Source organism: Varroa jacobsoni, unplaced genomic scaffold (genome assembly GCF_002532875.2).
Source record: "Varroa jacobsoni isolate VJ856 unplaced genomic scaffold, vjacob_1.0 scaffold_1092, whole genome shotgun sequence".
Classification (NCBI taxonomy): domain Eukaryota; kingdom Metazoa; phylum Arthropoda; class Arachnida; order Mesostigmata; family Varroidae; genus Varroa; species Varroa jacobsoni.
In genome coordinates, this window is record NW_019213994.1 from 310089 (window position 1) to 331557 (window position 21469).

At 38.5% G+C, this 21469-nt stretch overlaps 2 protein-coding genes and 2 long non-coding RNA genes across 7 annotated transcripts in view; 2 read left to right on the forward strand and 2 right to left on the reverse strand.

Annotated features, from left to right (window-relative positions):
• LOC111266510 (GTPase-activating Rap/Ran-GAP domain-like protein 3) overlaps positions 1-5283 on the forward strand; it is a 49495-nt gene extending 44212 nt beyond the window's left edge. The window contains exon 22 of the mRNA XM_086970934.1: positions 100-5283. The gene's annotated coding sequence lies outside the window, so the exon portion shown is untranslated. The remainder of the gene's footprint in view (positions 1-99) is intronic.
• Positions 5284-14036: 8753 nt separating this feature from the next.
• Gnpnat (glucosamine 6-phosphate N-acetyltransferase) lies at positions 14037-20571 on the forward strand. 4 transcript variants are annotated; one of them, XM_022844036.2, is made up of 7 exons: positions 14037-14292; positions 15272-15383; positions 17135-17237; positions 18556-18618; positions 19048-19178; positions 19573-19634; positions 19947-20571. In XM_022844036.2, the coding sequence occupies exons 3-7, from the start codon at positions 17135-17137 to the stop codon at positions 20092-20094; spliced, it is 507 nt and encodes a 168-aa protein (XP_022699771.1). In that variant the 5' UTR covers positions 14037-14292; positions 15272-15383; the 3' UTR covers positions 20095-20571. The 4 variants fall into 4 exon arrangements, with proteins under 4 accessions (XP_022699771.1, XP_022699772.1, XP_022699770.1 ...); XM_022844037.2 differs by lacking the exon at positions 15272-15383; XM_022844035.2 differs by lacking the exons at positions 14037-14292; positions 15272-15383 and adding an exon at positions 15390-15542.
• LOC111266504 (uncharacterized) lies at positions 14786-15275 on the reverse strand. The gene is made up of 2 exons (XR_002684127.2): positions 15137-15275; positions 14786-14888 (listed from the first exon to the last, which is right to left on the reverse strand). It is a non-coding gene; the product is annotated as an uncharacterized LOC111266504 (long non-coding RNA).
• Positions 19814-21416, reverse strand: LOC147752672 (uncharacterized). Its single transcript, XR_015313482.1, has 2 exons — positions 21309-21416; positions 19814-20164 (listed from the first exon to the last, which is right to left on the reverse strand). It is a non-coding gene; the product is annotated as an uncharacterized LOC147752672 (long non-coding RNA).
• Between the last annotated feature and the right edge of the window lie 53 nt (positions 21417-21469).

Sequence of the window (21469 nt, forward strand, 5' to 3'; positions counted from 1 at the left end):
AGCTGACGTCCATAACCTGCTGATTCACTGGCAAAATCCTAATACAGAGTTGTGCTGGGCCAATTGGCCTGATCTGTTGGCTTGTCGATCTCATTGCAGATAGATACAGAAAGGCGAACATCAGGTAGCACATAAAGAACGATAACACTAGGAGATATGACGCTGGAAGCGACCGCCGTCTGTACCATCCATTTACGGCTACCGACAGTTGGGTTTGCGCCTCAACCGGACTCCTGGGCCGGGTCTCAAAGAAAAATTTATGCGAACGAAAAAACACTATGCCTACAACAACAACAACAACAAAGTTTTTGTAAATCAACAGGAAAGGGAAGCGAAATTATTTTGGGCACCTGAAATATCCCCTCGTGTTTTAAGTCTATGCTGCCTCCGCTTTGACTAATAAGTATAGCGTACTTAACTGCATTTTATTAAACTTTAAATAATAAACGTAGTACGGCAATTTACGTCTGGTATATTGTACATCTAGCAGAAATCTAGCTAGAAAGCTGGTAAATGTAGTGAAGGCCCCTCTGTTGCGATGCAATTCAAAGACTTCTATAATTTCCGACGATGTGCTTAAAACGATTGATTTTTACTAGTTTCATTGACTTAACTAAGTACGGGTAACACGAATTTCATCAACAGGAAGCTGCGACTGATAATACCGTACATAATTTATGTTTTGCATAATATAAAGGCCGATACCAACACTAAACTTTCTTTAGCTAGTTGATAAGGAAAGAGCCGTGGAACGCGTGACTGACAAGCGTCAGTCCCAAATGAGGGCAGTTCTAGTGGGCTGCAGATAGAAGCATGAAGATCTTCAATGAAGACGAATAGTTCGAATTCGATCAGGTGATGTGAGCTGCATGGGTCATCGATCAAAAGTCCTCAATATTGAATAGCTCCACTGGCATAGTAGAATAACGGTCAAATAAGACAAGCTTTCCAGACGGCCCACTCAGCTGCCCGCTCGAAAAGCGCCATAAAAAAAAAAAACTAAAGCGAAGCGCGAGACGCAAAGGAGAATACTGTCTCTCACCGTGCAGCTACACATCAAATTGCTTTTTTGTCTTTTTTTTTTTTATTATGACTATAATTTTGCTATGGAAATTTTACGGAATCGCTTGAAGCGTGAGAACACGTACATAATGCGACCAACTTTGTCAGCGGTTAAGGGAGGAAATGCGTTGAAATGAATAGATTTAAATATACGTAGAAAAAGCATACAACACTGATCAAACAGTATCGTATTATTTACACCTTCGAACTGGAAAAGGGTGTCATGACGGCAAGAGTCAAAAAAGGTTACAGTGAATATTCCATAAATAAAGGTACGACATTATTATACTATTCTATGTGGACAAAAACATGGCCGAGCGGTCGATAACGACGCACGGTATAATATAACGCTTATTACGTGACCATATATACGACGCACGCACACGCAATGGAACGAACGATCGACACAGATGTTGAAAAACCAGTAAAAATATACAGAAAACATAACTTTTTCGCACAACATACAGAAATTATTAAAGCGTAGATTGCTCAGCGTAAACTCAACACGACACAATAACACATCTGCTCGTGTACCCCTGTTCAACATATATATATATATATATATATATATGTTAATTAATTTATTAATGGCGAAAACGAAGCGAAAGGAGACCAGCAGACAGGTGATAACATACAAATGTAGGTAACATAGATAATAATGAAAATGTCAAAGCGTCTATATAAACAACAAATAGAAGACAGGGGACAGCGAAACGAATTGTTGTTATTACACACAATCTGAAAGAGGCGCAATTTCTATGAACCTATCTATGATAACATTACGATGGTAGCATCGAGCAAATACGTACTTTCGTTAATATTGACGATAGTGCATAGATGAGGAGTGAGATTTGCGACGAGGAAAGTTCTAATTTATGATACACGTATACACATACGACAGTTACGCAATAGGTCTAGTAGAAATTGTAACGACCCAAATCTAGTGAAACAACCACGGAAAAGACAACACACACACACACACTGGGTATCCAGGATCACATGCCATTACGACAAAAACCTAATTTTAGTGCTGTTCTTTCTTCACGTCCGAACATTGTGAAAAATTCTACGATTTTTACCTAAAATTCAAAACATGTTAGGGGAAATACTATATTTCATCTCCGAATAGGGAAATCTCTCGTTAGCTAGCAGTCTGCAGCAGACAAATGTAAAAGTTGATGTAAGCGTTAGTCCAATCACCGCCAATAACCAACAATAGCAATCGCGTAGTAGCCAGTAAATAAACAAAAAATCTCGTGCACTAGGTTCGTGGCGTACAAAGACCCGAACATATATGTAGAGCTCTCCCTACAGCCAATATTCGCTATACATCGCCTATCGCCTGCCTTGTCCTGATAGCATGTGCCACTGTAGACAATGGGCAATATTCTTCATTTTTGCTGACCGTTTCTCCTCCGTACTGGAGGCCCCGTAAGCGCTGCGTGGACCGCCTCTCTCATTCGTTGCATAAAGCAGCACTGTTGATTAATCCTGACGACGATCCTGACGAGTTTTATGGTCTGGCTTGCAACAACTGATCAATAAGTAGCGTATGGGCCAATGTCTGATTATTGCTTCACATATTTGTTGAACATACAGTAACTATTTGCTCCTGAACTATTAGCAGAATTTGGCCGTCATCTACGATTTCGACAAAGTACTGGCGGTTCACAAGGCTTTTCAAACCCCACTGCGAGGACAGGGGCACTGGTGGGCGGTGTTCAAGGAACAATATTGTGACAGCTGAAACAGATATACGTGTAGACTGGCAATAGGTGCAAAACCAACCATGAAAATGTGGCAATAATGAGTATCGCAATGGGTCTTTGTAAAAGGGCGACTATTAGTAAGATGAATAATATTTAAATGACGGGTTCATTACTAAAGCGATCCGTTGAGAAACAATGGGTCAACAAAGGGTACGGAAACCCCACGAGCTGCAACGCTTGAGTAAAAAAAGACCAATAGTCGCAGAGATAGTACAGGTACAGATAAGCGTGGCCATAGAAGCACTTCGTATTAAAACTGTTTTGTAAATATACGCCTATTCTGTCGAAATTACCGTATGCTGTCAGTAATACGTTCGGTACGTGTTATTATTATTGCTCTTCTTTTTTGCTCGTAAGAATAGTGCGATACATAAAACTTTCGTCCTTTTCCTTTCGTGCGTACCGTTCAACTTCCAAGAAAGCGCTGTCGTAGCCAGGCCCAATCTGGTCCTGGCTGAAGGTGTACGTGGCAGGTGATAACTTAACTGTGCTAATGAGGATTGACGGCTGTATTTATTAGAAACGCAGTGTGCTTTCCCTGTGCACCTTCTGATATTTTCGCAGTGTTTCTGGAGATCCATTTTCTCGTTGTGACCCTGTGCGTCTCACAGATGTTCTCAAGCATCCCTTGATTGAATGCTACCAGACAAGTTCACCTATCGCTTGACCTCGAGACAACACCGACAGCCCCGATTTTAAAGCGATTGTATGTGATGGGTTACACGCAGCGGATGGTTAACTGCTAAACTATATACTGTGAAAATAAGTTGAAAAACTTGTTTTATTTTTCCTGTTCACGAATGAACGCAAGGGCGTCACGCTTATATACACATATACTTGTATATGTTAAGCATACGGGGCGTTGTTATATATGCATAAATGTATTGTTTCCTTGCGACTTAGTATTTTCTTCTTTTACATGACTCGGTTTTAGTTAGGCAAAAATTAGTAAAGTCCAAGATTAAATCAAGAAAGTAGAGGCGAAGCGTCACAAGCATGATGAAACTATGGCACCAAACCCGTGTCCTAATCGGAAACAGTATACCACTGTTTCCGTGCTACGCCATTGTATGTGTACCACTGTTATGGATTGAAAGGGCATTTCTAAATTAATGATTGCGAACGATTAGCCATCGAAAGGGCAGTTGAGGGCCTTGTCTGACTTATGATTTTAGGGCACTTTGCTTCGTTAGAGTTTGATGTTACGGCGCGAGCTGGAATCCTGTGCCAGGTCGATATATCTCAATACAGCTGTGTGTGGATCACTGCGCGTCGATTATTGGTTTTTAAAATGACCAACGATGTTTGGAGCCTTAAGAACGAAGACTGGAAGGAAGCGATGGTTGCCCCAAGCAGATTTTAATCAGCGAGGGTTCTGCCGCCCCGGATAACAATACTCAAGATTCAGCCAAACGTCTTAGATAATATATATATATATACACAAAAATATAACTAAGTATTAATATTAGTACTAACGTCATTTATAACGAGGATAAATGATAGCACGACGATAATATAACACGTATGTATATATATATGTATATATATATGTATGTATATATATATATATATATATATATATAATGTAGGGACAACGTTCATATATACGGAAACAAGCAATGTGGGAAGTAGTAGTGGAGAGACAATGGAAGACAAAGCATAAAAGCATTCACTGCGGCGATATGCTGAGGGCAATGATTATTAATATTACTGTTTTTATTTTATATTGGAACATAACAGAAGTGCACAGACTGTAATAAAGTATGGAAAAATCGTTTCCACTGCAGGTTGACACAAAAGAAAGCGCAGCTTAGAAACACGTAGGACTATAAGGGCAAAAGACAGGAAGCAGCTTCCGCACGGTAGAACAAGCTTACATTGGCAGAGTCTGACGATATGGAGAATGAAATTAACGCTCTAGACATAAGCAAATGTATTAGTGGTTACTATGCTACTACTACTACAGGTAAAAATGATCCTGTAGTAGTAGCATAGGGAGAAAAAAGATAACGAGAGAGAGAGAGAGAGAGAGAGAGAGAGAATGGGTGAAAGCGATCATCTACAGCGTTTACTGTTGCCGTCGTAATGTTCAAAGTTGTATGAACTGATTTATCAAAGGATGAAAAACAATATAGAGAAAATAGTCAAGGACAATAACGTTAAGCAACGATAACAGCTTGAAAAAACGATAACCAGATGATCATGTCATGAACCACGGAAATTTCCCACTGATCGGTTCTATTCCACCAATTTTAAGCCCAAATGTGTCCTTCATTGAAATTTCGATAGTGGATAGCAAAGTTCACTAATTATAGTTATGTATATAACAGAAGTTACGCTTAACATCTACTTTTTAAAGTAACCATGAGCAGAAATGTTTTTGAAATGTAATTAGTCACGCCATCCTTCAGCGTCATTTCAATGCATCTAATAAAGAACTTGTTTGTTTCGACGGGAACTTTTGTTCTGATATGACAACAGAGTCCTAACTGGCAGTTATAGCTCCACAATAATTATCGTTAATGTAGAAATCGTTGGTATTTCATACATTCCTCTACATATAGCATATGTTGCAAGCAACTCATTACGTTTTTTTTCCATATGTATCAAATCTAGCGCTAAAGAAAGCTCAGTTAAATTAAAAGTTTTTTTTTTTTTGTGAGATTATTTTATCAGGTCTTTCTATTTCAAATAGCGCTTTGTAGTACGAAATCGTTTCGAAATTTCACACTTTTCCGTCATTAAATGAGGGCGTCATTCGCAAATGATACACAGGAAACTTGCTGCGTAAAACCAATTGATCAAAGTCCTTCCTGTGAAATGTTATGCTTTAGCCCTATAGATTACAGGCTTTTAGTTTAAAATGTAATTTTTAATTAGTAATACTACAAATTGAGATCGGTGCACAGACGCGAATATGTGGCCTCGTTGTCAAGCATTTCTGTCATTAGAAAATATCTATATAACTATCATGCGAGAACGGGCTCATAATTTCGAATATAGTAGCCGTAACACACTAAAAAATCCTGTCATTTTCACATAAAATATGTAACTACCTGCTGTTTGTATTTATTATTATTATTATTATAAACAAACGTAGCCGCCAATAATGCGAGAGTATTCCTCTTTGCGATTTAATATCCGTGTATGTAATAATTCGGTGCTAACTAAATTTCTTAAAGATGTACCCGTGGACTCCGTCTCGGCTTGCAGCTCCTTCTAGTCCTAGCCTTTTACTTGTTTCCTGCAAAGCGACCTATGGAATAGAAGGACGCTTAAGTAGAAAACAAAAAGTAAGGCTACGGTTCTGAATAGCATTCAATGCTACGGTGTAAATATAGGAAGGTGGTCTATCGCGAGTCCACCAATGAATAGCCCTAGAGACAGACGTGCTTCAACGATATTAATAAAGCGGTGTTATCCCAGCTCGAATATTTGATTAATTGAGTGCAAAATCAACAAACAAATATCATTCCCTATAATACGTTCCCTAAAATAAGAAGGTTCCCTCCTATGTTCCCAAACATAGAAATGTCTACTAACGCCCCGTTCATCGGGACTAAAGCGCCCTGTAGAATGAGTGCGACTAAACAAGCAACGATTACAATAAAACGTGGCGCAGACTCACGTTTCGAGACGTATCCGCCACTGCGACCGAGGCCGCGTATCAGACTTTCGAAAATACGACTACCAACCCATAATATGTCAAGCCAGATTCATCGTGAGTGGGTTCATTCATTCAGATGGCCCGATATCGTATATTTATTCGATGAAATCAGAATGAAGATACGCGCACAAACGATAACGCTCAAAAGTATCCCCGTGTTGAGAATTAATTCAGCCAAACAGGCGGCTCCGCATCATACCCTGCTGACGGAGTCAGAAGTTTCACTGCGATTATGATAACGTGAAGTATGAAAAATGTTCTTCCAACTACCGGGAACAGATTACTGAATGCCTTTTCACTACAGAGAAAACCACTGATTGCGGGGTCTATCACGACAGAAAGCCTCGAGTTGCAATGACATGAACCATTAAGGCGACCACTGCACGGCCGACGGCTTGTAAGATTCGTAATTATCATGATTCCGTATTATGACACGCTGAGTTCGTTTCACATCAATTAAGTACTGACCGAAGGATAACATTGCCTGAGAATAGGTAGAATTTTCTAGCAGACAATATACACTTAAGAGAGATACGGATCGCTTAGTCGGCCATTTGAATTTGAAAGGAACGCTAAATTACACTTAGAAGCTTTCTTGCAAAGTCCTTCATAAAAGAGGTTTGCTTAACGGAGATGCCTGTACTAATTGAATTCACTAACACAACGCAGGACATGAGACCTAGAAAGACGGATGAAGAAGCTACCGCGGTTACACGTAATCTAGCTTCTTTGCTATTTCCGTTTTTCACGCTGTATGTTTTTTTCTTTTCAAAGACCTCTGCTACTAACTTAAGTAACAGTTAGGTCCAGCACGGTGCGAGAACCCCAAGTTACTTCTCATACATGCGCGCTAACTGAAATCACGACCAAGACGTTTAGTGCGACTCTGTCAAGCAATTTGCAGCATCGACACGGATCCAGCTAGCGAAAATCAAATAGGTATGCTACACTGTAATCAGAGGGTAATGTACAAATAAGTCGTGGGTTTGTTTGCGTAAGCGACATTTCACTCAAAAACGCCACGCTATTGTTGAGCTACGTTTGTTGATGAAGGTAAGCAAAATTTCAATATGGCCATAAAACAGACGCACAATAAAAACGCTCGGCTTGATTTTAGAACTGTAAACAACCCTCTTATGCTTAGGCTTCGAAGAACACCTTTTTTCAGAACCATTAACGGAAACAAATTTAACTGGATTACATATTGGGAAAAGAAAAATAAATATATCTGGCTAATACGCCTGTCCATTAATAAACTAGAAAAAGGGAAAATTACTGCTATTGCAGTTGAAGCTATCTATTCATGTTCGTTCAAAGTATGACAACCAAATACGCTTCCTTTTACGCTTTCCTTCGACTGATACGGTTATCTAAAGGAAGCTATTCATATGTATAGATAATGCTGAAATCGAGGAACTTCAACTATGTTACGGTCGAAAGTTTGCTCTGATGAGAGCAATCAATGGGTCCAGTCCTTTCCAACGAACATCATATTTCTATTTATTATCGTATTTTAGGCCTAACCGCGCGCACGAATAATTGCTAGACGTTGAAAGAAGCCAGACTAGACTGTCAATATGATACAAGTGAGATGACGATTTCCTTGCTTATCTATGGTAAGCGCAATTTACAATTGGTCCCGTTATTTATAGCACCTGATAACTGTCAACTATTTTTCCTTTTCTCAGGAAAGAAAGAGGGAAAGCCAGATCAATCGACGCACAATGTGTACGACACCTTTGAGATGAATGAGGGTCCGTACTAATAGTTGTTCGGGTAGGCTAGCTTTGATTTTACCTTTCGCGTTAAGGTTTCAAAGGGCATAATGAAGATCATTCTATTTACATAAGCTGGTTTCAATGCAGATCGAGGTATATTATACAACGCAGTCAGAACATTTAACCGCGACCCAATTTCAGTTATCTGTGGATAAGCGATCAGACGAGAAAGGACATAACTAAGCAAATTTATTTGAATTTATGATATCCGAAGCCGAAGGGCCTTGATTCAGAAGGTTTTCTGTTATCCATCAAACAAATAACACGCTATCAACACAGATGCGCATGTAAATGACTCTAAATAGATGATATCAGAGAAAAAATGTGTAGCCATTTTCCCTAAATCGTCTATACATATAGGCCTATTTTAAGCGATCATAGACTTATTCTGATTGCCTTCAATTGACTACAGAAGCTTTACGCCATACCGCTCGAGCGTTCTGGGAAAAAGAATGAAGCCCCGCCATATTGGACCAACTGTGATTGTAAGCAATTTATCTTCACTACATTGTTGTAAGCCAATTAGTGCACGTATATCTATGAGTAAAGAATGAGTTCATAGACAAAAACGAAATGACTCACTAAGGAAAGGATGTCACAAGCATAAAATAGGTTTAACGTAGAGTTAGTACGCCGGCTCAACGAGAACCTAACAGGATCGTTGGCAATGCATTCAGAGGGAGAGATCACGTTAGGTACTGCTTTTTCGATAATAAGATTGCATATATTTAATTGAATATCTTGAGCGTCTGCCAGTTTGGCAATTCGGGTATGAGCTCGTGTTGGATAGCCGGGAATCTTTGTTTACTCATGACTCAGGTAGTTATCTGTGTCATAAAGTTAGTTGTCAAGTTTCGTATGACTAGGGTGACAATAATCCATTATTCATATATAAGGGAATACAGAGCGGGATGAAACGGAACAATTCGCACAATGGATAGCGCAAGAACGTACCTAGCGGTGATTCGAATCAGATAACAAACGCCAGGTGAAAAATACTATGCAAAATCCTGTGTTGGCCTTTTGAAGATCAATTTTAACACATTTCAGTATCAAAAACTAAGTAACATGAAGTACCTATATTTCCAGGAGAAGTTCCCTGCTTTGGAGCAAATGTTTTTTTTTTGAGTTTTCTTTCCAAAATCTTTTTATTTACTGTTTGCTTTTTAGTCAGTTTTGGTTTATTATTGTGTATAGTCGTTTTTAACCTCAAGTAAAGTTTTTTTTCATGAGCTATCAACATTTTTCGGGTCTTAAAAAATCGTACATCCAATACGGATTTGAGCTCGAGGTAAAACCCGGCAAAAACTTGGCTCTTGTAAGGTTTATAGAGCAAGTAACCAGCTTTTCAACAACATATATATATACATATTCATTTTTTAACGCATTTTTATTTATTTTCTCATCATTAGTTTTTAAATTTTTTAGTTCATACAACGTTTTTAAAGACTTCTATGTATGACAGCATACTCAATTTTCGAGCGATTAAATACCATATATGAACTGGTGGAGTGGCAGAACCCCGATGGCCATCGACGAGACGAAACGATCAGGCCATAAACCAGCAAGGCGTTAGTTGGCCAGAAAAACAAGGCAAGCGTCTTACTACGAAGGATAAACTTGCCATTGGCTTAGTACAACTTGACCACCTAGCTCATACGAAACCAGGTTACATTTACTGCCTGCACTTTTGCATTAAAGTTCCGAGCATGTCTCTCCATTTACTATGCTATCGGGCGAGGAATGTGCCAACCCGTTTCCAGTGTAAGACCGCTTGACTCATAATAATAAAAGGTTGGTGATAGCGCGGATGTAACCTCTCGAACAATACCGGGAGCCGCCTTTTCGATCTGTAGCTGCCGATTCCCGACCGGCGGTATGTACACCGCCACATTTCGCAACATAGCAACGTTCCGCGTCTTTCCACCCGGGGGTTTTTAAGCCTTAAGACGAAAAAGTGGTTTAAGTCGCCGAAGTCCTCCATTTTAGACGTGCTGAGCAGAACCGCCGTATGAAATAGTTTCCTGAGTATATTACAATTCTCAACTACCACAGAGCCCAGCCTTTCCATACCATCGGAACTATAGGCTAGACTAGACCGCCGCATAGTGGATGCCCGACTGTCTCCTAAACGTGTTTCATGTACTCTGGTTTGAGATTTTCCGCCTTCTTCTGTCATATAGAATATATCTATTTTGTAAAGCCCCTAGAACATTCGGAAGCTTCCTACTCCTGAGTCATTACCGGAAATCACCTTCTGAGTCAGCACTAGCTGAGTGAAAAGAGTACCTAATTGACTATCACCAAAACATAAAAGGACGCCAGAGAGTTCTACCGGAACCCAATAGTAACGCATCTCTCTCGATCCCGATTGCACCACTAGATCTAAGTCCACTAGGAAGCTTAATCTCATGCGCGTACGGTAACAAGCAACAGTTGATATTTGGGTGGGGTCCAAAATCATAAATAAAAAAATAGTGTTCAATAGTGCATCCTCTTTAAGCATGCAGAGATGCTTGCCGAGTCAGTTTTCGCCGGTAAATACGCCTGTTTCAACCCGCGAGGTTAGACCTGCTCCCGCTCGTATATTTCGGAGTCGGGCCTGCTTCCTTTTGAAACTGTGGAGCTTTGGTATGTAGTCTTGTAACAAGTCTTGTAAGCACATGAAAATCCGCATGGGCGGTCCCAGTTTAGCCACGAAAAATCGGGCAGGGGACAAATGAAAGAATAGCCCTTAGAATAGAAATGGTAATGCCCTTACAAGCGCAAGTGATGGCAGAATCGAGCGCGGTACCTGCTTCAGCTGCATCTTTGTTAATTGCTTCTGGGCGATGCCACAAGCTAGTCCACGCGTTGTCTTAATTCGCAGAGCGTCTACCTAACGGTCAATCCACTTTAGTTCCATTAAATGCTACGTATTGCAGAGCCACAGCTGCGACTATCTTTAGACTCTGTGTCGTAATTAAAGCACTTTTTAGAAATTTTAGCCAGTTTTTAATTGATTGATTTCAAATCAACGAAGCTTGCCCTACATTATATATATATATATATATATATATATATATATATATATATATATATATATATATAAATGGGCTAATCTTCTTATCAACCTTTCACATATCTATTAGATTAACAAGCACACTTATTTACATAAGGCAGTCTGTACATCGCAGTTCTAGCGTATGATATTCTCGTACGGACTACCTCTATATGTCTACATGTCATGTATCTTCGGATAGAACCGTGCCCCTGCACCCACCTATTTGGATCAGTTCGTGTTAATGAACAGGTACTTATATGCCCCGCACAATGCTATTGATGAGTTTAGTTTTTGTCATGATTTGCAAAGAAATAGTAGAACATTTACTAGGAATGAGACGATGGAACCCAAATGCAATATTTAGATAGCTACGGTACTGAGGTTTTTTAGAAATATACTTTCTCACACTATCCGTCATATTGTTTTATTTTCGAAAGTGAGGCTCTTACACAAATGGAGTTTGGATAAAATAAATCAATTATATAGACGAAATGATTGCACGTAGCGTTGAGAGCGGTGTTTTGAGTACTTGTTTTGCTTGGAATCCTAAATATCTGGCAAGACGGATGCCTTTAAAGGACACATCTACTTAATTACCTTCGCAAAGAAATAACTTTCACACTCTTACTAAACAAGAAATAGTGAAACTGCAGTGGATACGTAGCTAGCTTTTCGATAGTTAGTTTATAATAATTCGCCGGACTATTTAACAAAGTGAATGAAATTCATATCTGACACACTTGAAGTATATAATGGAAGGCTTCGTAACCGAAATAGTAATAGATGTACAATTATATATACAATCGAGGCACCGCAGCATTCAGCCAAGAGTTCTTATGGCGCTCAAATATTAAAGGCATAGCTAAATTAGTTCAACTTGTAATAAAACTTGATAAACACCGATAAGTTCGACGGGCTCTACCTAAGTCCAGAGCCGTTCATTCAGGTTTATTTGCTTAGAGTATCTTCGGTAGCTTCTCAAAACAGCGATGATCGCACTGTTAGAGACGATGCCTAGCCAGAGTTTTATTTGAACTCAGCCAACTTAGCTGGGTTAGATAGCTTAACGCCTAAATCAGGCCTACGGAAGACGATCGTATACACGAACGACGTGTATACGATCGTCTATCATCTAATATCACCTTGAAATTGAAGAAAAAAATACTTCAAGTAAATTTCGCCTCCAACGTCAAGGTAAGATTTTTTTTGTAAAACTGGGCTACAGGTTTCTTAAAAAGTAGTTAGCAATCTACACGATTGGATACAACTAGTCTCGGACCGATCGTGCAGGTTCTTCGTAAGCATGCAGAATGTTTTCATCATCTCCATAACTTTGTGTCGGATTTTGTCTTCTTGATTCGGTTTGCAACTGGAAAAAAAACTCTGCGTGACAAGAAAGCGGTTAGTTTACGTTTGCCTACGATGAAAGCATGGCTGTCTGTTAGCGTTGAGATGGATCGAAAGTGTGGGAGTACGGATCATCGGAACAGCGATCCTACTGCCTGATAACATGAATTCTGAAATTTTATAGTTCACTGGTCAGCACTTTATCCGTCAGAGACTGTTCTTATCGAATTTTATCTAGACTTTAAACTTAGCAAATATTTTTAAATTTGATAAATGTATACAATGAGCTTTAGTCGGAGGACGCACTGTGGAAATCACTGAAATAGAATATATTAACAGCTTGATGGCAGCGACAAAACACGTGATGCTCTTAGAAAGTCACACAATTATACGCGATCTTATTTACAGCAACGTTAGTCAACGGTTAAAAAATCGTGTATTTTGGCGTTAACTGTACTGTTTTAGTTGTATTTGATCTATGTCAGAGCCTATTTTCCCTAACGTGGACTTATGTTATGCTTAACTATGCCCTAGATAAAAAAAAAAGAGTCTTTTTAACACGCGCTCTAAATACTAAACCGTTCCATATGCAACACTTTTAAATGCTGCAACGTTTTCTATGTACTCGAGGAACTGCTGGCGTTTCTTTTCATTTTTATATCAAGTTAATACATCAAGTTCAGGAGGTTGGAGAAGCGGACACAGAGAAGACCAGTTTGTCAACTCTGATTTCCTTGGACTGGCGAGCTAAGTTCATACTCGAATGAGTTTTGAGTTTTCCTGAGCTAGTTTCATCAATATTCTGACAGTGTTAACGACTTTAGAACTTTAGAAAGTTCTAAAGTCGTTAAGTATGGACGCATGTCCTGAATAGACATTGGTAGATGATGATGATGAAGCTATGCGCTTTGACCCCTCCGCCCCACAAAATGACTGTCTCTATGAAATTATCAGTTCTGACTGCTTGTTAGAAGCATGGCTCAACCATGTAGAATTTATTGACAGTTGTCTTCACGTTTCTATCTATATGAACATTCGTAGTTTATTTGTTGTTGCCATTAAGTATCATACTGTTCATTATGTTTATGCCATCTACGCAAGGCCAGACCTTACAAGGCTGTATGGTTGTTCTAATCCAAAGTTGCAAATTCAGATCTGGTTGTTCCGTTATTCTCCATTTAAGAAATCAATTTTCTTTTGTTTTGCTCCTATGTCTTTTGACATTGTCGCTACTCTATTTACGTGGAAATATGTATCGCCGCTGCTTCTCCTACTCATACCGTTACCTTCTTGACTATGCCATTTTGTCAGCGTGTTATCCCCCTTGCCACCGCACGACCAGATCGCATTTTGGGTCAAACGATGAGCTATCGATTCGACCAACGAAGCGGCCGCCTAAACAGTCAGCCAGCGTTACGGCCTCGTTTTACCCCGGCAAGTTTAATATCGGATAGGCCGTCGAATCGCCGAGTGGCATATCGTAATAGCAGTTGCAACATCAGCACCGGCCAAAAGCCGTAGCTAGTACAATAGATAGCGACATTATCTGTTAGCATTAACCTTTCTGTGAATCCTACTAGCCACAACAACCTGACTACAGCACGCCTACGTCCCTAAGTAGTAGAGGTAAGCGCATTTTCGAAACTTTTTCCTTAGTCGTATGTGTACATACACGTATATTGAACTTGAAAAATCTAACATTTTCTCAGTTTGTTTGTTGAAAAAAAATTAGCTGAGAACTTGAAAATTGAATATAAGGAAAGAGTGTAACAGGAATAAAAGCGGAATAATATAGCACGCAGCCCGATAATACTGGCGTAGGTAACGTCTAGAGTGAGGTATTATTCGTGTCGCTCACCTGAATGAACTTCGAAGACTCTTCACAATTCAGAAAAACCTACCGTTCTAAAAAAATAAATCGAGATAAAAAAAAAACTGGCAAAACTACCTGCAATTATGATGAGGACAGGCTTCAGTAACACTACAAATAGTAAATCAATATGTTATTATTTGTGCCACTGGCGATGTCTATATTGTATATAGTCAAGGACCTATTATGTCTTTTTTTTTGCTACCGTGTCACACCAGGGATAAAAATACCTAAGCAAAAAGGTTATCGTAGTTTTTTACACTGAAATTTATTCAATTCAATGCCTTAACTTGGCCACGAACAAAACATTGAAGTTATCAATGAATCATATCTGAACAAGCGCGTGCAACCTCTGGAACAGATAAACGGCAAACAGACTTACTTATGTTTTTCTTTTTAACGGCATTCAACGTATCATATGATTTTCTGTAACAGCTTTTTCAATCGACATAACACATTTCGGCGTAAGTAAATATCTTCGAGTGTAAATCGCATCGTTTACAGTCCGAATCGACTGACACCGCCAAATCTATTTTCGAAAAAAAAAAGTCATACTATACTAAGCTATACGTGTGGGTTAAGAGCGAATAGTAACACTACCTTACATACAGCTTACAAGTCATTCGCCTAACCTAATTCAGAATAGAAACCTTATAAATACAGTACGTCGGTATCGTCAGCTCAACAAAAACAAACATTTTAACTGAAATTGACTTCAAATGTTGCTGTAATAAGGACGGGACTGTCCGTTCGGAGAGCGGCGGAGAAGCGAAAGGGCGATAAGTGTCTACGTCGCCTTCTCGTGGCGCCGAAAATCAGCTGATTCGTCCCAGTCAAACGCGGAATCGTGAGTGTTTCAGTAGTCCATAGGGAAACATATCTCGGATTATGTGCGGTTTCAGTGTGACATTACAGCTGACCAATAACCTTGCAATAACAACTACTTCCAAGAATCTGTGAATAATCGTGTGCCATAATGGCGCTTAGAGTGCGCCCACGGTAAAAGGTATAAATTGGACATCAAAGTATCTCACTTGCGAAGTAACACGAGTAAATATCGTTAATCAGCACAAATACTTGTGCGTTTTACTGCGTGGCTTAAGTCAGCCGTCCCCGTTTGTTTGAATCATGAACTGAGCATTCTGTCAATTATTCAGTTAATTTGTCAACTAATTTGTGATTTAACCAAGTGTGCACCGAGTTACGATTTATGTTCGGGCTATCGAAATCGTGTTTATATTCTAATCAATATTAAAACAATACCGTTAATAATAATAATAGAAAAAAATTATTAATCACTTAATTTTCCTTGTACGTAAAAATCTGTCATGTATTTTATAGTATTCCACGTCTAGTAGCACCCTAAAAGTTGATCTCCCTAATTAATTGTAACAATTCCGAGTTTTTGCCAGGGTGGAGGGCAAGGAACCCTCTTAATAAGCTGCTTATTACGGTCTACCTCTCACTACGATTTCTTCCAATCAGGCTGTCTATTACAGACATCGTTCTGGGGTACTATTGTCCAATTCTCTCGGACACCACTTGGTATATTTGCTTGTTTCACGTTTTTGTGTAAAACCTAAAATCACTGATACGTCAGCGAGAACTTTTTTGACACGGCAGGAACTTATTTAGAATTTATTACATGTAGAGAGTACAGTGATGTTCACGCTGGACCGCACAGTAAGTCGAAGTTGAGAAATAAAACCATTTGAAAAAATCATTGGGGATCAAGATTTTTTGCTTGAAAACTCTGCACTCTACCGAAACAGTAAAAAATCGTATGATGTGCGCATAAGTCTATTCTCCATTCCTGTCTCCCCCGCCTTCTTTCGATTCTGCCTCAATATTCCTTATATTTTTATGTTCAAATGCAAAAAATTCAAAAGAAGAAACTTATGTTCAACTTGGCGCCTAGAAGTCAGCGTGCAAATTACAGAGAACCCGTCTAAGATGCACCGCGACTCGACGGACCCAAGTTCAGGTGGACGACTAGTTCCGCTCTTTTTTACTAATCCATTTTATTTAACTATATTAATCTCTTCACTCTTAAAAAAATCTTGAAATCAAGCAAAACCATAAGCTGCTTTCTATGATATATCGCGTCTTTTGACAATGCCGAAATCGTTGACAACTTGCCTGAATATTATTTAAATTTTCGCGCCAGCGACGACAATGACTTGTCTTGTCACAATGAAATTGGACGCTTCGACTGCAGATTAGGGGGAAAGTCACTCTACTCCGGCCGATCAAGCACAGTCAGTAACAAAAAAGATCGGCTAAAGAACGGGCTTATCGAAGTATACCTGGCAGAACATTAATTTTCACCACAGGACTTATTCTTACAACCACGGTAACTCTATTTCTTAATGTTACAAACAGGCTCATAAACGGTGATCGAATGTAAGGATCGCATGTATGTTAGTAGATAAGAGAGACAATGGCAAAAGCCCACGGAACTAAGAGGAACACGTCTGACGGCAAAGCTTAATGCAGAAATTCTGAATATATACACGTATTTTCTGCATGTGTGCATAACAACATCCATCAATGACTTTGTGTTAAATAGAAGCATTATATCTATTCTTTTTTTTACAGATGACGGAAAGTTTATACGATGAATCGCTCTTGTCTAAGTTCGAGTTCAATCCACCCGAGGGACTGAGAATCCGACCACTTAGCAAAGACGACTTCCATAAAGGTAAAAAAGATGATTATTTCTTTTTTCTATGACAGCTGGCCAAAGTTTGATAAGCTACCCAATGCATGAAGCGAATGCTAGCTTTTGTCATAGGTGACGGTTAGCTGTTCTTTTTATGACAGACATTGTTATCGTTATAGCAGGATTACTCTAAAGTAGATCTTAGCTTCTGATGATGAAGATGGTAACTTCATATTGTAAAATACAGTGCTGCTTTAGAACTAATAGAACATCTTTTAAGGTTCGTCCAGTTTTTCAGTAACCACAAGGTGTACGTGCACCTCTACGTGCATGCAGGTCTAACCTAACATACATTGGGGCTTAGATCTATTACTTTGTTTGTATGACCATGTCATTTACGTGCGCTACATTTGCGAATTCGATCTGTAAAATACCAGAACAAAACATTAACGTCAAACCAAACGATTAGACGTCATATATTTGTTTGAAGTTTTATTATTTGAATTATATGAATGAGGCGTATAGATATGTCGCTATGCCTAACTTATCTTCTTCCAGTTTTATTTTCTAGTAAAAAAAATTGTACTTATTTGAGTGCAACATGAAGAGTTAATTGTCGCAAACTGTTAGCAAAGTTGGTTCTTTGGTGAAGATCCGTATTACTCCTAACTATTTTGAAATATGTGTTGATTCATGGATAAAAGGCGCTTGTTATTATTATACAAATTGTCTAGTTATTCAGGGCCGCTATCGTTTTTCTCAATAAGCGACGGCAAAAGAAAACAAATCCTACACTTAACCGACCTGTTGAACTGCTATATGGAGTAACTGTGTTTGCTATCGTATTTTCCATAGTTGATAATTGTAAAGTATGACGATAAATTTGAAACAGGCGTTAACGTGGTCCGAGAGATGTAAAAGATAGTCTCTGTAGGCTTTTCCGATACAGGCCGTTAGACCACCGATAAGCACGATTATTTTTAGTGCTCTACTAGGAGTCAGTAGAGCCACAACAAGCTGGGCAAGCCTGCAGTTTGTATAAAAATATTTGAAGTAATAATAATAATAGTCTTCCATCTTTTCAAATTCAAGATCTACATACTACAGCTATTTATTTGTAATAAATAAGTTTCTTTAACGCAAAACATATCTTTGTTAGGCGCAGTTTCTTTAAAGACAACTTGGTAAACTGATTAGCTAGACGCACGGCCGTAGCGTCTAAAAGTATTTCATTACGTTTTAAGCTACTCTACCTGCGATTCAGAAGCTGTTCTCCATTCACTAGTAGTCCGGATCGACTGCGATTAATGTTTCTCACTAAATCGAGATTAGAAATGTGGTTTTTCGTTGCTACTAGGATACCTGGAGTTGCTGTCCCAGCTTACAGTCGTTGGGCAAGTGTCTGAGGAGAAATTCAACGGTAGGTAAATTAGATCACACACACGCTTATTCGTATTATCACTTATTCATACAATTTGGTAAATTCGAATCGATAAAAATATTTGAAATCTTGCGTTGTTGAAACATATCGTCTGGCTGCATTGGCGTATTCGAGCCAGCTACTCGTTGGAGTTGGCAGCAGGCCTTCACCTCATAATTGGCTGAGCCTCTGCTGAGCCCCTTTGTTATCTATAAATTATATAATCGCCTTGGATTTGTATGAAATTATCACAGCCGAATTTAATGATTTCTAATATGATATATTCCAATATGGTTTCCCATATATATCGGATTAAGGAATTATATATAATTCCTCCATTTTCGTGTAGTACTAACTCCATAAATTCCTTGAAATGATAAATTCGTTGTGTTTACATATTTTTTTTAATTGCGTTTTTATTAATTGCAGAACGATTCGATGCAATGAAAGCCTGCAAGAATCATTATTTTGTTACTGTGATAGAGGATATCACAGCAAAGAAAATCATTGCATCCTCTACACTTTCCGTTGAACTTAAATTCATCAGATGTTGCGCCCTGGTAAAGTTTTAAATCTGGTAAAACACAGAATATATGAACCAGTATTTTCAGATCAAGCTACAACAGATATATTGCTCGATTTGAAATTATGGTAAGGGAGATATGTCGAAATTTTGTTATTCGATTGGTGTCAAGCTAAAGAATCATTTAGAAAATGCATTGTATTAAGATAAGCGAAGCACAGTGAGTACGAATATTTTCGAAACGCTTTAAAGCCAATTTAGGTGAGAACGAAGACAATTTTATAGATACACCCACAAATAAAAATACTATTAATAAAATACTACTAGAAAATCACGTAAAAATTGTAACAATTACTAACAGGGTTAGCTTGTTTTAAGCTGATATGCAGCAGGATAGGCGTATTTTAACACAGCACTGTCTTACATTACAGAGAGGTCGTTTGGAGGATGTAGTTGTCAACCAAGCCTACCGTGGAAAGAATCTCGGAAAACTGTTAGGATCTCTTTAGCTAAACTAATAGTTCAGTTACTTAATAATAGCTTGTTTGCAACGGCCTTGTGCGAGATATTTATAATTTTCGCCTGGAATAAATCTTGTATTTGAACATCTGTATGTACTTTCCCAATACATCTATATGTATATTTTTTGCGTTCGAAGAATAACTGGAATAGTACTTTTAATCATGCATGTTATTTATTACTTTATTAATCATGTAAAACGAACATAAGTTAATCTAGACACCAGTATTGCAATTCTAAGCTTACTGGAAACTCATTGTGTCGGTATTTTAATTTTTGTTTTCAGCATCGTACAAGTCATTCTTCACCTCGCGCGTCGAGTTGGCTGCTATAAGCTTTCACTTGATTGCAAAGATAACCTCATCCCGTTCTATGAGGCACTGGGTTTTGAGTGCGAGCCAGGAAACGCAAATATGATGGTCATCAGGCTGTAGACGTTACACGAACTAAACGTTACAGAAAACACATGTGTTCAGTATCGTAAATGCTTGGAGAAGGTATTTTCTGCAAACAAAAAAGAGCGCAATCCTGTATATAAAATTTTGTAAAATAGGCATCGTTTAACGGACGGACTAGAAATTCATATATAAAGACATGTGCTAACAATGTGTCAAATATATTTTTAGTCATTCTTTTTCCACCTTAAACTAGATTAAAGGAGCTAATTTAAAAAGAAATTTTTGTACTTTTCACAACAGTATTCTATGTGTGACGATGTATCATGACAAAGAGCGCACTGCACTCAGATATGCATCAATTGGGTTGACAGTTTTTAAGAAATCAATAAAATGTCATAACGTTTGTACTAGCAAGGTCTTAATTCGAAACGAGGAGATCACAGTAATCCAGTTTGATATAGTCAAATGTCAAAATAAAATTTCACGTGTTGGCGGTAACCCAACATAATTATATGATAAGATTTTTTAATCTAAGAACGAAAAAAAGGATCACCTAATACATTTTGCAGTCTTCCAGGCTGCACAAAGGATTCTTCAACGATAAAAATCAAGATAATATTCATTCAACTAATCGCGCGACGTAGGCATCTCTCCATTCCTTCCCGCGTAATCGACGCTCAAAAACGTCAGTGTACGCGTTTAGTTAGTTGCAATGTTATAGTTTCGTTATATTAAAATCAATGACTTGAGTCTCACGTTCGGTGTCGCTGTTAAGCATTGCGTGAGACGGCTGATTCCTAGCGTGAAAAAGCTATGATAAAATCTTGACCGTTTTTCGTATTCCTGAGTTTAGCAGGCAAATATACTAGCAGTGCACTATCGTAGAGGTTCTTATCACTTCAGAACTATGTAGACATTCTTCGTCAAGTTAATTTGAGTTTGTGCGGAGAATCCATTTGTAAACGATCAAAAGTTTAGTGTGTGATAAGTACGCTACAAATATGAACTTGACCGTTAGAAGTTACTCTAATAAACAAAGAGAATACAGTAAGCATAAAATGACTAATAAAATAATCGTATAAAGTTGAACCAGATAGAAATAAGTTGGGAGTTATACTGATTTTTAGTAAGAAAAACTACTCGACAATTTGCACCGAAAAGAATACCTTACGTGATTTGTTTTGTAATGAATTAAACAGCAAAATGTAGTAAAACCTCACATATTCGAGGAAATTATTAGGGCCACTGACCGATGATAAGTAATACTTCTTTAATCGCACCGTAACCGTGAGACTCGATATTCAGCTTATTCATTCCGCGTAGTACAGCTAATCGGCGGACCTATGTTGAGTCGCTCCAACGTCCAAACAAGCTCACATGTTTGAGGTGTTCAGTCTTACGAACGAGATTG

Coding starts and splice junctions, on each gene's coding strand:
- Gnpnat (XM_022844036.2), top strand. CDS start 17,135: ATGACGGAAAGTTTATACGATGAATCGCTCTTGTCTAAGTTCGAGTTC. Junction 18,619..19,047: donor GTCTGAGGAGAAATTCAACG/GTAGGTAAATTA, acceptor TATTAATTGCAG/AACGATTCGATGCAATGAAA. Junction 19,179..19,572: donor TCATCAGATGTTGCGCCCTG/GTAAAGTTTTAA, acceptor CTTACATTACAG/AGAGGTCGTTTGGAGGATGT.